The sequence below is a fragment of the Tyto alba genome, unplaced genomic scaffold (genome assembly GCF_018691265.1).
Source record: "Tyto alba isolate M040663 unplaced genomic scaffold, T.alba_DEE_v4.0 Super-Scaffold_14, whole genome shotgun sequence".
NCBI lineage: Eukaryota > Metazoa > Chordata > Aves > Strigiformes > Tytonidae > Tyto > Tyto alba.
Window position 1 is genome coordinate 14,953,146 of NW_024881276.1, and position 13,519 is coordinate 14,966,664.

At 37.8% G+C, this 13,519-nt stretch overlaps 1 protein-coding gene across 1 annotated transcript in view; it reads left to right on the plus strand.

Moving 5' to 3' along the window:
• PHEX (phosphate regulating endopeptidase homolog X-linked) overlaps window positions 1-13,519 on the plus strand; it is a 103,035-nt gene that overhangs the window by 66,422 nt on the left and 23,094 nt on the right. The window contains exons 12-14 of the mRNA XM_033010027.2: window positions 1,326-1,403; window positions 2,821-2,924; window positions 8,937-8,995. Of these exons, the coding sequence (XP_032865918.1) occupies window positions 1,326-1,403; window positions 2,821-2,924; window positions 8,937-8,995 (241 nt within the window). The remainder of the gene's footprint in view (window positions 1-1,325; window positions 1,404-2,820; window positions 2,925-8,936; window positions 8,996-13,519) is intronic.

A 13,519-nucleotide genomic window follows, 5' to 3' on the forward strand; every position in this document is an offset into this window, starting at 1 on the left:
AGACATTGTGGAGTGTGAGAAGGTGGCAAGGATTTTGTTGTAGAGGAAGGGAAATCTTCCCTTGAACAGTCACCCCCTGCAGCAAGAGGGAAATAGAAGTCAGTGAACCTCAGAGAGGTCTGGTCTCTGCTTGCAGAGGGCAGAATGCAGGGTTGGTACGGCTTCAGTTTGTTTAAAGGCCAATCCATTTATTGCACTTCATATCTTCCAATATTCATTTGAGACCTGTGAGTTCGTAGAATAAATTTCCAGAAGAGTGTTTTTTGAGGTCTGGGGGGAATTCCAAAGACTTAAGGAGAAATTAAATTCAGCGTCCTGGAAACATACAAAGTGAAAGCTTTGTGCTACCCTAGTCCACCATGATTTTAATTTATTCTATGGATTTGTGATATTTCACTTCTTGGTATGTCACCTTATCTTTTTATATCCTTCTGCTTTTCTTCTGGAAATGTGTTGTTTCCACAGAGATTCTGGGTGGTTGTGTGGCCTGCTGGTGTTTTTTGTGAGGACATTGCTAAGGCTGTTTGTATACTTACGCCATGATTTACAGAGTGGGAATACTCATCTACAGCTACTATCACTTCGCACCAGAGTGTTTACACAGATTGTGCATAAACACTGGGACCAAGGCATGACTGAAAGAGGAAAAAACCCAAAGTTAATGAAAAGTGTCTTATTTTAACATCTTTACTGATGTTAGGAAAAGGACAAAGACTACAAAGTAGAGGGATGAAAGTGGAGAACAAAACAAAGATCAGCCCTGTGGTTTTAGGAAAGTACTGTGTCCTTCAGAAAAGTGTGCGCCTACCCTCATGTGGAAATAGAAGTGACACTCAGTGAAAATACACCAGTCTGCATTGATGGGACTCAGGTTCATCCACATCTGTGTGTCAGATATACTTTAGCAATTGGATGTGTACCAGCTACTTCGTCATAGCCGAATGGGCCATTTCCTGTCATCTTTTGGAAAACATTGTAAAAACAGGCATTTGACCATCTGATTAACACAAAAAGCGGTAGGGAAAATCAGCTGTGAAGATTTTGCACTCAAACACATTGCTGTAAGTCTGCAAAAGCTCTGCAGGCAACAACAGACCCACTGTGATAATCTGACAACAGAACCTGGACCCTTCACGTTGTGATGTGAAACTCATTTGTGGCACCAAGTTTACCTTGTAGGCAAGTTGGTTTGAAGTTAAATTAGGATACCTTCAGGAAGGCATAATAATACAAAGTGGAAATAGAATGGGGGAAAAAAGTGCCTTATGCTGAGAAATGGTTATATCTGCCAACACTTTCTTTTCTGTTTTTTTTCATTTTCAAAGGCAAAAGCAGTTATGGCAAAAGTGGGTTACCCTCAATTTATAATGAATGACACATATATTAATGAAGACATCAAAACAGTAAGTGTCAGACTTGCAGCTTTCTTCTTTTACATATTGCAGCCATTCTTTACTCTGTTTCACTGCTCTCTAAAATCAAAGTTCCTCTTCTGTTTGGCACGCATCTGGAGTTCTGCTTGCTTGGTTATTTTTAGATGTTGAATTAAGTATGCTAGCTCTCATGTCTAAATTGTCAATGCTGGTGTGTCTAAGGGAGATGACCACGAGGCCTGCTGGGAGTAAAATGTGCCTAGGTGCAAAGAACCTTCCTGCTGCTAATCATTTTAAAGGTGAAGCATACACTGTCATAAATTTTGCGTTTAGTTATGAAAATGAAATAAAACAAAAGCATTTTTCCTCAAAGTAACAGTCTTCAGAAATATTAATGTGTTTTTCCTCAGAATATGACAGTTTATGATGCCCTATATAGGTTCTCCTCACCTCTCCAGGATATGAATTTTATTTGTAATTTTTGCTTATAATCATGCCTAAAGGTCTTAACCAATGTATAGGCCTACTATGCTGGCTGTTGGGCAAGGATACTGTGGGGGGACTCCTTCCTGACCCAGTATCTGTTCAGCCTAACTAAGGTGAGAAAGGCAGATGATGAAGAATAATGTATTTTCCAAAGCGGTAACTGTGGCATGCATGTGATGAATTGTATTACTGAAAGTCACAGGCAAAGTAGAATCACAAATTCAATCCTGAACTAGTAAAATACAAGACTGATAGTCACCTTTGCAACAGAACATGAACAAACATTAAACAGAGGCATAATTTATTGAGAAAACTTTGAAGAGCCAACTCTATCAGCCTAGTCCTTGTTCCTGGAAAGAGTAGGGCGAGATGGTGCTGTGAAGGCAGTGTAAGGAGATGAAGGATGTGATCAACTTTATCACTCAGTGTTTGGAGGCTTATGGAAGCCTGGAGCCTTATGTCTGTAAATATTTAATGTGAGAAACAGTAAGAAAGCAGTGGCAGAACCCTTGGAGAGCATAGAGTATTAAATAGTTGTAAAAAAATGCAAAAGAAACTGAAAAAGGGGGCTTTGTTACATTTTAAAAAGTATTTTTAAAATACACTTTTAAAAATAAAAGTAGACTTATTTGCTTCTGGAAAAAAGGCTGTCTTAAGAATAGTCATAGAAACATGCAGTCTGCAATTCATCATTGGATACTTCCAATTTCCTCATCTTTTCTTTGCACAGGGAAGGGTTTTCCCAATATTCCAGTCCCTCGTGTAGATCCATTCAGCCACTGTTTTTTAACTAAGCTCACAAAATATTTATTCTTCATCCCAAGTGTGAAAACTATACTTGCTTTGATAATGGCTAAAAAATTAGGAGATTATCTTGTTTAAAATAAAAGTTCTGATTGGTTTATGACAGCTTTTGTTTCCTTGGACATGCTTTAAAAATGTCTGTCCTTTATCTATACAGCTGAAGTTTACAGAAAGTGACTATTTTGGCAATGTGTTGCAAACTCGCAAATATGCAGCCCAATCTGATTTCTACTGGCTTAGAAAAGAAGTTCCAAAAACAGAGTGAGTAAACAAAAGGCAAATTTACATAATCTTAAATCTATTTTAATGTATATTATTTAATTTATACAATTTATGTTTTAAATGAATTATATACACAGCTACATATTATGATACAAAAAGCCTATGGGTGAACCCTCTAGTTATTCAGAAATTCCTGTGGATATTTTTTTCAGTAAGTTCTAGGTATCCCTGTTCTGATACACAATAGTCATATGCTTGCAGCTTTAACTTAATTTAATGAAAAAAGGGGTAATTGAATCTCAGTTAAAAATGGATTATGTCTCTTGGTCACAGTTAGAATTTGGAATGGTACAGCAGGGATTTATGAAATAAATTTTCTAAGAATGGTATCATTAGTAAGAGATAATGTTATTATTAGTAATAGCAATCAGCATTGTTAGTTACCTGCTGTTGATAGCAATGATATGGAATAAAACCTAATTTATTTTACATCTGTTTTTACTTTATTTATTTGTAAATATGAGAGTGCAGATTGTGTCACATACTGTCAAAATACATGAAAGAATCAGTCTCTTTTCTTACTGGTGGGCAATCAAATTCTTAAAATGCAAATCAAAACCTAAACTGACCTGAATTAGTCTGATCATGCTACTTAAAAATGACTCCTTCTACACAGAGACTTTGAAATTGGTGCTGCTGCCTAGCTCTTGTGGTGGTTTTTCCTTAGGTTTTCAGAAATTCCTACTCAAACTGAATCACACCTTGTTTTCAGGGTGGCTCTATGTTGTCTGCGACACAGATACAGGATATCAGCAGGACAGGCACAGACTATTTCTGGTTAGAGTGTTGTAATTTGGCACCATATTTTCAAGGGGTGCTTATAGCATAATTTTAATTGTGAATTTTACCTTCTCATCATACCTTTCTCTGACATTGCAATGGTTAGTCCCAGGGAATGGTTTTATGGGCTCTCCTGCAGCCCTGGATGCCAAGGTTAGATCATGGCAGTATGTTCTCTTCAGACTAACAGTTTCCATAAGTGCAGTGAAATAACACTTGCCTCTCTATAGCAATGCTGATCAGCAACCTTCACCTCATGAAACTGTACCAGGGCAGCATAATGCAGACCACATAGATTCTTGGGCCCTGTAAGGAAATTAGTTGGCAGGTAGTCCCTGCTGTACACCTCAGGGGCTGTAATCTGACAACTGTTGCATGGATATGCTTTAAAAATGAAGGTCTTACCCAGTTGCCCACTAGAAGATTGAACATTTTCTCATGCTTGTTTTTTATTATTTTATTTCAAGGACTACTCAACAGCAGCCCCTTCATCACTGTTGTCTTACATTTCTGGCCATCTTGTGGGGCACATTCTGGCCAGGGGGATCCCAGTCTGATTTTTGGTCTCTTTCCTTTGTCAGCACACCTATATGCTCTGCCTACTGCTGGGGCTAATATCCACCTGAGCCCTCAGTCATAATTATTCCTGCTGGGAGATTATTCTGTCTTTGCACCTGCTCAGTAAAGGAAGAGAGCTCTGAAAGTGGTGTAACACTGTCCGCTTTTGCTGTGTCTACTGAGGGGTACCAAGGCATAGTCATCACCACCTCCAGTAATTTTTTTAAAAATTATTATAATAAACAAATAACTACCACCCACCACTGTGAGGCATGTCAAATCTGTCCTGAAAAATATCAGCACTTGCCACATTTTAATTATTGGACTCTACTGCTTTCTGAGGTTTTTACTTCTCTTTTTTCTTTCTTTCTTTTCTTTTTTTTTTTTTTTTAAGCTTTTATATTTCATAGAACTCCACAGATCTTTGGTCTACACTGAAGCTTGGCACTGTGTTAATAAAGAATTACCCTTGGGGTTTTGTTTCTGCTTGCTTCATTTTTTCTTTTCCCTAGTTCAATACCTTTTGGCATAGCGTTTATATTTGGAGATAGATATTATAAAATGATCCAGGTTGTGGACTGGGAAAGATAAATAAGAAAACAAGTATTTAAGGAAACAAGATACCAGATAGTAAAGTAATATTACCCCCAAAATGTAAACCATATATTAATTTAGCAGTCCAGATTTCTTAGAAATATTATTTCAAAATGGACTTACTTTCCTCAGCATAGTCAACCAAATGGAGAATCAAGATGATGATGCACTCAAAGCACCAGGGAAACACCATCAGGGGACAGACAGAGTAGCTGGGAGATACAAGAAAAAGGAGTTTGATAAAGCAAGTGGGAATGTGGATATCAAAGCAGAAATAAAATATTCTGGAAATTCAATGGTTCTGTAATTTAAAAAGACCAAAAGAGTTCCCCCAAAGAAGGAGTAATTATTAAAATTCTCTGTTCTGTTCCCTCCCTCCCTAGCAGTTATAGGCTTTACAGGAAAAAGGAGCATGAGGCAGCCAGGCCAGGCAATGCTCAGGGCAAAGATGGGGAGACGTACCTGGCCCGGCTGGTACCGAGAAGATGTGACAAGGCACTGAGGCACCAGAGCTGCCTGCTCTGCCAGTCCCGGGGGCCAGGCTCCACCACTGCCAGCACTGTGGCTGAGGGAGGTGCCACTTGCTGTCCCCAACACCCGCTTTGGATGCCAGCTGTGATCCTAACAGCTGGTTGCAGAGTTGGCTTGTCGCCTTCGCAGGTGGCTCTATCAAACCAGAGAAAAAGTGCTCAGGTATCAGGAGGGAGACATACAAAAGGGATTTGTGGCAGGAGCTGAGGAATATGATACATGAAACAGCATGGGTTGGATCAAGAGACTGACTGGAGGAGACAAGGCTGGAAGAGGCGAGTGTGGGAAGAAGGGGACTTGGCATGAAGGCAATTATAATAGCCCAGGTGAGAGACAACTGGAGCAGAGAGAGGTGAAAGGCAGTTCATGTGAAAGTGATGGCCATGTGGAAGGGACAGGTAAAGGAGACTCAAGGGTTTATTGGCATTTGCTTATCCATCCATGGAGTGATATACATTCATATATACAAATATACATACACGTGTGTATGTATACGTAAAGACATGCACCTTTTCAATAATGATTGAATCTATCCTTCTTAACACTGATATCATACTTGAAAATAGCAAAGCATCAGAGGACAGCTTGGGCATACCACTTCATTATTATTAATTTTTCTTCTTTGAAGACAGGACATCTCTAAGATTTTTAGACCTGGCCAAATCTTTCTTCACTTTTCACTTAACTTTCAACACTGGAGAGGTAGGCATCTATTATCCTTATAGGAGGACATAGACGAAGTGTACTATGAGAAGATTCCTGGGTCTCCTCCAAGACCTATTCCAGTTTCCTGACCACACACTATTTTTTGTAAGCCCTGACTCTTAGTTTGCCTCAGGGGATGGCAGCTCTGAGAGGTGCTGGGTTGGTTCCCCTTAAAGACAGTGTAAAAACTCCTTCTGTAAAAAGGGAAAAGCAGCTATGAAAGACAATGGGGAGGCTGCTGTCTGTTGGAGAGATGCTCCTGAAGAGCTCAGAAATCCTGTGAGTGGACCTGCCCTGGGGAGGAGAGGCTGGAAAAGAGCCTCCTGGAGCCATTTCCTGATCTTTGAACCTCATTTTAAACAATGCTGTGGCACTGGAGGCTGGGACCAGCCTTACCATCCCAGTTCTTGCCCAGCCCCAGGGGACACAGATGCCAGACTGGACTGAGAGGCTAATCCTCTGTTTCTACATGGGAAAATGTATAGAATAGACTAACAACAAGAAGAAGAAATACGCTTTTGAAAGTCACCTTGAAGACTGCCTCCTCTTTAGAAGTTCTTCTTTATAGTACTTTATTGGGAAACGATTTCCTAGATCCCAGCTTTGTTACAACTTTTCACAGCTTTTCACTTCTAACAAGCTTAAGTGTGTTACACATCCAAAAGTTAATTTTATTTACTTATGAACTTTTTTTTTTTTTTTTTTTTAAAATTCTTACTTGGGACATTGTGCACCAAATTCGGCTCCACCTGAGTTATTTCTTCTAACTCATACATTTGAGAGAACAAATTGGAAATTCAGTTTGTGTTTTACAGAGAATTAAATAAATTAATAAACATTTCCCCGTATTGCAAATGTTCCCAGTCATCCCTCTTCAAGACTGGCAATGTAGCTCACTATACTCTTAACTCAGGAAGGAAGATATCACAAAGAAAATTGTAGCTTAAAGAAACACAAACTAAAGAGTGCATCTGCCCCACTTACAGGGAGAGGTGGAAGCCACAGAGCTATGTGTCTTTGTCCAAACTTACAGTAAAATCTAAATTGAAGTGTTGAGTGCTTCAGATGGATCTTAACAAAAAAGGGACAGAGTCCTCCAGAGGACTGGACAGGCTAAGCCTGGAGAACATGTCCCACTGCACAGATGGTCGGATTGCATCCTTCAAAACAGTTCAGCTGATTGCTGCTGTGCATAAACATTAAATTGAAATGTAGTTAATTAAACCCCCTAATTTTTTCTTTATCCCCTCACCACAAACATTCTTTCTTCAATTTTCAATTATCTCACTACATTACCTCTATCGTTTAATCTCTTTATTATAGAGGAAACAGAAAACATACGAGGAAACAACCTCCCCCTGCTCCTCCTCTCTAGAATCTCTTAGTAAACAAACCAGGGAGTGTTATCTGTGGCAATTAGAGCCTATAATTCGATAGATGGTCGAGATATTTACATGACATCACCCTTTGCTTTCATTAGTTAGTTTTTTCTAGTTGCTGCATTGTAAAATAAGCTACTCAGTTTTGAAGATGAGAAAAGCAGACAAATTTATTAGTAAAAGACAGAATGTTGCCATTCTAAAACTCTCTCCTTAGTTGCGTGGCTTGCATAAGAACATCAGTTGCCAGAAAAACAGTCAGAATCCGCAGATAACTCATTCGTTTGATGGTGCTATTTTAAAGCACAAATCATGTACGTGAATGTCACTGGCATCACACATTTTCCACATTCTGATAGATCGTCCCTTGTCCTACTCTTTGTTTTGCAGCACCCATCTCTTCTCTTTGAAATAAACTTTCCAAAACAACTGCATTGCATTCATTTGGCTTTACAAAACCTCTGAGTAATGCATTGCCAAAGTCATCAGGACGTTCCTGTTTGGACATTTACTAGAGTTGCTTCTAACTTGTTATGAATTAACCACTAATTCTCATAATCTTTATTAGTTTTGTTTTATCTCAGTTCTTCATTATAAAATCATAAAGTGAAATCTTGGACTCACTGAACTCAGAGTTTCATCTGAGGGCATTTGGATCTTGCTGAAGCCAGTTGAGATGTTCCACTCATATTGGTGAAACCACTGTCAATGTAGATGATTTTAGGCCAAAGAGATTTGTAAATATTTGCTATTCAAATCTAGGTTTCCCTCTACTATGTATGAGAAATCTAACCATGAGAAGAAATGCTGATATTCCTTTTAAAGTTTGTTTCACCTTGCAAGAGGTCCATTTCTTTATGAGCACATTGATGGCCATGTTCATTGTATAAGGTACAGAATGTGAAGCAGTTTATTTTGAATTTAGGTTTCCAGAGAGCACCTGCCCATGTTGCTGACATCATCCTAATTGTTCAAGTAGTTGTTCAGCAAAACATCTGAAGACACTTCATTTGTTTCAAAATGCTCTCTAATTTCAGGAGGGAGTGTCTCCACACATGCTGAAAGACACCTAAAAGAGTTTTCACAGCTGCTATCAGTATTACAGTCTCTGTTGGGTGAACTTCAGTTTGTCAGCATGGCAGATCATAAAGCAACATGGTCACTTAGAAATAGCACAGATTAGGTAATAGGAAGTATAACAATCGTTCCTGTTGAACATTCATTGACTATATGTACTTTAAATAGAGCCATTAAACAATAAATTTCAATGTTCTAGAAAGTGTAGGTAGCATGTGTTGATATGGTGTAATGCTTAAACTTTAATGTATCCTAGGTCTTTGACATTTTTGCTTCCCTCCACTGAGTTCGCTTTTTATCTTTGCATATTCTATTCATAAAAATGTGTAAGTGAACTGACAGCTGATTTCTTTTACTTTTAATACAGGTGGTTTACAAGCCCAACTACTGTGAATGCTTTTTATAGTGCATCTACCAACCAGATCAGTGAGTATCTGACTTATGAGCCTCCTTATAAAGTGCCTGTTTGGGAAATGTATGTATCAAACTTCAGATAATATCTGGAGAGTTTGTGTGTTTGCGACTGAAAATCAAAAGCTCAAATCTGGTAATTCAGCTTTGAAATATTATTTGAGTGGGAGGATAGTTCTGAAAAACCAAGGGCTCCCATAAATTTGAATTACTGTTGCTTAATGAGTTACCTCATGTCATCCGAGTTGCAGTGATCACTTGTGTGTGTACTCTGCCCATTGTAAATGTTAGCTTAAATCACTTTTATTAAAGCTTTATGTTTCTGTCTTCTATTTTCTGTAGCAAAAACCTGTGTACACATACCTACATAAATATACACTAACTCTTTAAGTGATAGCAACTCAGTCCTCTAGTATTAATAAGTATGTAGCAATAAGCATGACTGGAGGAGACTGTGATATAGACCAGAAAACCTAAGAAGTTATATGCAGCAGATTTGTTCAATATCTTCAAGGACAAGGAGTAGTATCTGTAGTTAAGTTAAAATTCTTACTTGTATAGTTTGATGAAATTATCTTGCATGTACAATACAATCTGTTTTAAGCTAATTTTAGTTACTGCTTGTTTTTAGAGCATAAATTCTGGTTTGGAAACATATGAGGTAAAAGAACTGAGTTTTTTAAAGATGCGTATGGATTTGGATGTTCATTCCCATTTGTTTTAATGGGTCTTTGCATACCAAATGTCTAACTGGCTTTAAAAGTCTATAATGGTATTTCTATGTACTGTATTTCCATAATAGTATTTATGTGTAATGGTATATTCTCTGTTATCTTTACCCTGACTCTTCTCTTTGCACTTACTAGCTTTGCAAGTTAAATCAGCCTTCTTGTTCTGTGCCATCAGGGTCTGGAAGGCAGCTGCCATAACCTCTGTGGTCTTGGTCCCCAGGGACAGGCATGTCAAAAAGCGCTGAGTGACTCTCCTTTTTCTCCTAACTCTCTTTAGATTGCAGAGAGAATCAGTTTTTGACAGGCACAAAATTAATATATCACACTACATAGGTTACAGCAGAGGACTAGCAATCTGGCTCTGCTGGTATCTGCTCCTACCAATTTCTATAAACAGTTTTTGCCTTCAGACCATTCAAATTCTTTGTGTTTAGGTGATCTCATTTTTAAAGTGTGTATTATCACTAGGCAGTTCTTCTGATTAAAATTAGTTCTAAGCCTGAGACCACTCTACCTTAATTAGAGGGATGCCATCATTAAGCAGCCACATTCTTGATGGTCATCTGAGGCAGCACTTGGGACAGACTTCCCTGTGCTCTGGGATAGCTGCAGAGCATGGCAGTGCCAGCCACTGCTGCTGCTGCAGATGCATTGTGTGGATGGAGAGGAAGCCTGGTCAGCATGAAATGAAAACCATTGCTGTTATGTCTTCTTTAATATTGGGTCCTTCCAGGTTTCAGCAGCGTTCAGCTCTCAGCCTCTCAGCCATGGCACATTAGAGAAAGCTGTAACGAGAGGCTGGAGTCACTGAAGCTAAATTTCACACTCACTGTGTCTAACAGTGTCATGAAGGAGAGAGCTGTCAAATGTAACCAATCAGTCATGGGTGTAGAGGCATTTGTATTTTCTATCATAACTGCTGACCTTCTTGTACTGCTGGCATATGACCTTGAAGTTCAGATAGAGCTGCTCATTGTCCTTTTAGGACTGTTCCCAAGAGGAAAAGGATTTCGGTGGCTCTTTCTGAACAAAACCCCCTCCTACTTGTGTCAGAGGTACAAATGTAATACGCCCTAAAAAGAGTGTGCAATAGGAGGGAAGATTCAAAGAAAGTCACAGTACACACAGACTTCCACTGCTAGCTGGTGTGATCTGCAGGGGAAAAGAGATGTGAGATGTGGAGGAACATGCTCAGTTCTGAAGTTACTGATAAATATTTGACACATCACTACTGAGTTCCCATTAATGCTGCTGGGAAAGAACTGCACTGTGGGAGACTGAAGTTTGCGAGCCTATGCATACTCATATTTTGTGATATATCTGCTGGGCAAATCTCACACCCAGCAATTACTACCTTACTGCTTTGCATCTGTGTTTTCAGTAGTAATTCATATGAAGTTATGTAGGGGCTGGTGATATGCTACAAAAACTGTGGCTTTTCTAAAGGCTTAGTTAAACAACAGAAAAAAGTTCTACAAATGAGAATAATTTGAGATTAATAAATAAGCATGAATTCTAGCAAGTTAAATATAAAGTTATGATGTAACAAGCCCACAAAGAATTTGAGGACCAACTTTCTAAGAACATAAGAACTAATAATAAAACCTTTTTTCAAATACACTGACAGAGGAGAGTCTCTAAAGCATAAAAATAAGATAATTCTTTGCATTAGGAAGTTCTTATCCTAGAACTTTTTCTTATGGGAGGTAAGTCCCAGGAAGTGTTTAAAATTTAGTGTCAATAGAAGGTCCCTTAGAAGAAATTAATGGAATAAACTGTGACAAGTATAAGGACCAGATAATATTTTCCCAGGTATTTCAAAGGAACTTAGACAAGAAATTGCCAAACAACCAGCTTTCATGTATAGCTTATCACTTATAGCGGCTTTAACACAGGAAGAGTACGTGTGACAAGTGTTAAATCTTTTTTTTTTTTTCAAAAGAGAATCCAGAGGTATCTGCATAAAAAGTCATTCTAGCCCCTATATGAAGGAAACTAGTCATGACCACAGCATGAATGAGTAAGAGAGAATAAATAAGCATATGATATAATGGGGAAGAGTCAACATGACTTATTTCTTGCCTCTTCTTTTGCAAAAAAATAATGCTTTCTTAGTCTATTAGAGTTTTTTGAAATTCAGAAACCAAGTAAGTATGCTTGATATACTATGTTTATTTCCATATAACACTTTGGATGAGGTTCTTTTCCAATGCTATTAACTGGAAGTTGCCATGGGACAAGAAAGAAGGTCCTTACATAAAATAATGACTAGTTAGAGATAAGAAAAGGAGGTAGGAAGAAATTACTTGCTTTCAAAATAGTTGGAGGGGTGCCTTATGAAGATTTATGCTGGTCACTGGATTAGCAGATGATCTGAAAAAGAGGGCATTCTATTCTGAACAAAAGAACAGACAAATATAAACTCAGTGGAGGAGGACAGGTCCCTCTGCTACTGATTGCTGGGAGATAGAAAAATACACATCTACTATTGATTACTGCTGGAAATAAGAGAATCAACCAGACAGGCTCTTAATCTCCTTGAGTGCGCCTGCTCTTCAGTGAGCAAACCAGATTTTAGTATATTCAAGGCTAATCTATTTTTGCTCTTGGTAAATTAGTTTACTAAGAAGGAGAATTTGAGAAATGAGAATTTTAAAATGCATAATAGAAATTGTTTCTGGAAAGCAGCTTCTACATTAACGGGAAAATACTTGGTGCCAAAGTTGATTCTGAAAATCAAGACTGTTCAGTTTGGAAATGGAAATGTACTCTGTGATGCTATCAACATTACCACAGCAACTCCAAAGTTGATTAGTCACTGAAGGCTTTATGAAAGAGTTTAGAGAAAAAGAAACATCAGTGCCTTGAATCATGGATTCTGAAAAGGAGCTATCTTCAGGTAACTGCAGAAGTGGAGGAGAATGTGGAGGTCCTGATCATTCCTGAACTTTAAAAATATGCTTTTGCTTTCTGTGCTCAGAGGACAGGGAGGTCTCTGACATACTCCTGATGAAAGGATTACAAATCCTTCTGTCTCTGTAGTCTGTATCACTGACATAAGCATTAAACAAGAAATCAGTGCAATCTCCATACAAGTCCATCTAATCTTCATATATGGGTAAACTGTTAGAGTTTTAAACTTGACTAATTTACTACTAAGTTACTTGAAAGAAAAGGTCTTTCTTCACTAAAAGTGAAAATTACTAGAGAGTAGAAACTAGATGATTTATAAAATTATTAGATTTGGGAGAATACAGCAAAACTTGTGTGTGCAGACAATTGTAAAAAAATTTGCTGCACTTTAGTGCAAACATCCTTATGTTTGTTATTGCTTCATTTAATTTTAATTACTTCATTTCATTGATAACTTGAATAGGCAAAAGTTCTGTTAATATCCCCAAATGAGAAATAAGTAGATCTATCAAGGTAAGATGTGCTGCAAAGAGCAGAGTTTAAAAGTATGATACATGTAATCTTTTTTATTATTATACAAGTTTACTCCTGATCTTCTCTTTACATAAGAGAAAAATATTATACAAGTTTACTTGTGATGTTCTTTTTATGTGTGTTCTATTTATTTATTTCCTCTATTTCCATAATTCAAAGTGTCTTAGATTAACAACCATGCATGTTTATAATGGTTGTTAATCATTTTTCAATTCTTGTTTGGATATTTTTTCAATTTCCTTTGCTGGTTAATTTCCCCTCAGTTATAGGTACTTAGCAAGGACAACAGGTACATGTTATTGCTTTTAGATTCTAAAAAGGTATCGAAGTATACTTCATATAATCTAAGAAGCATGAATAC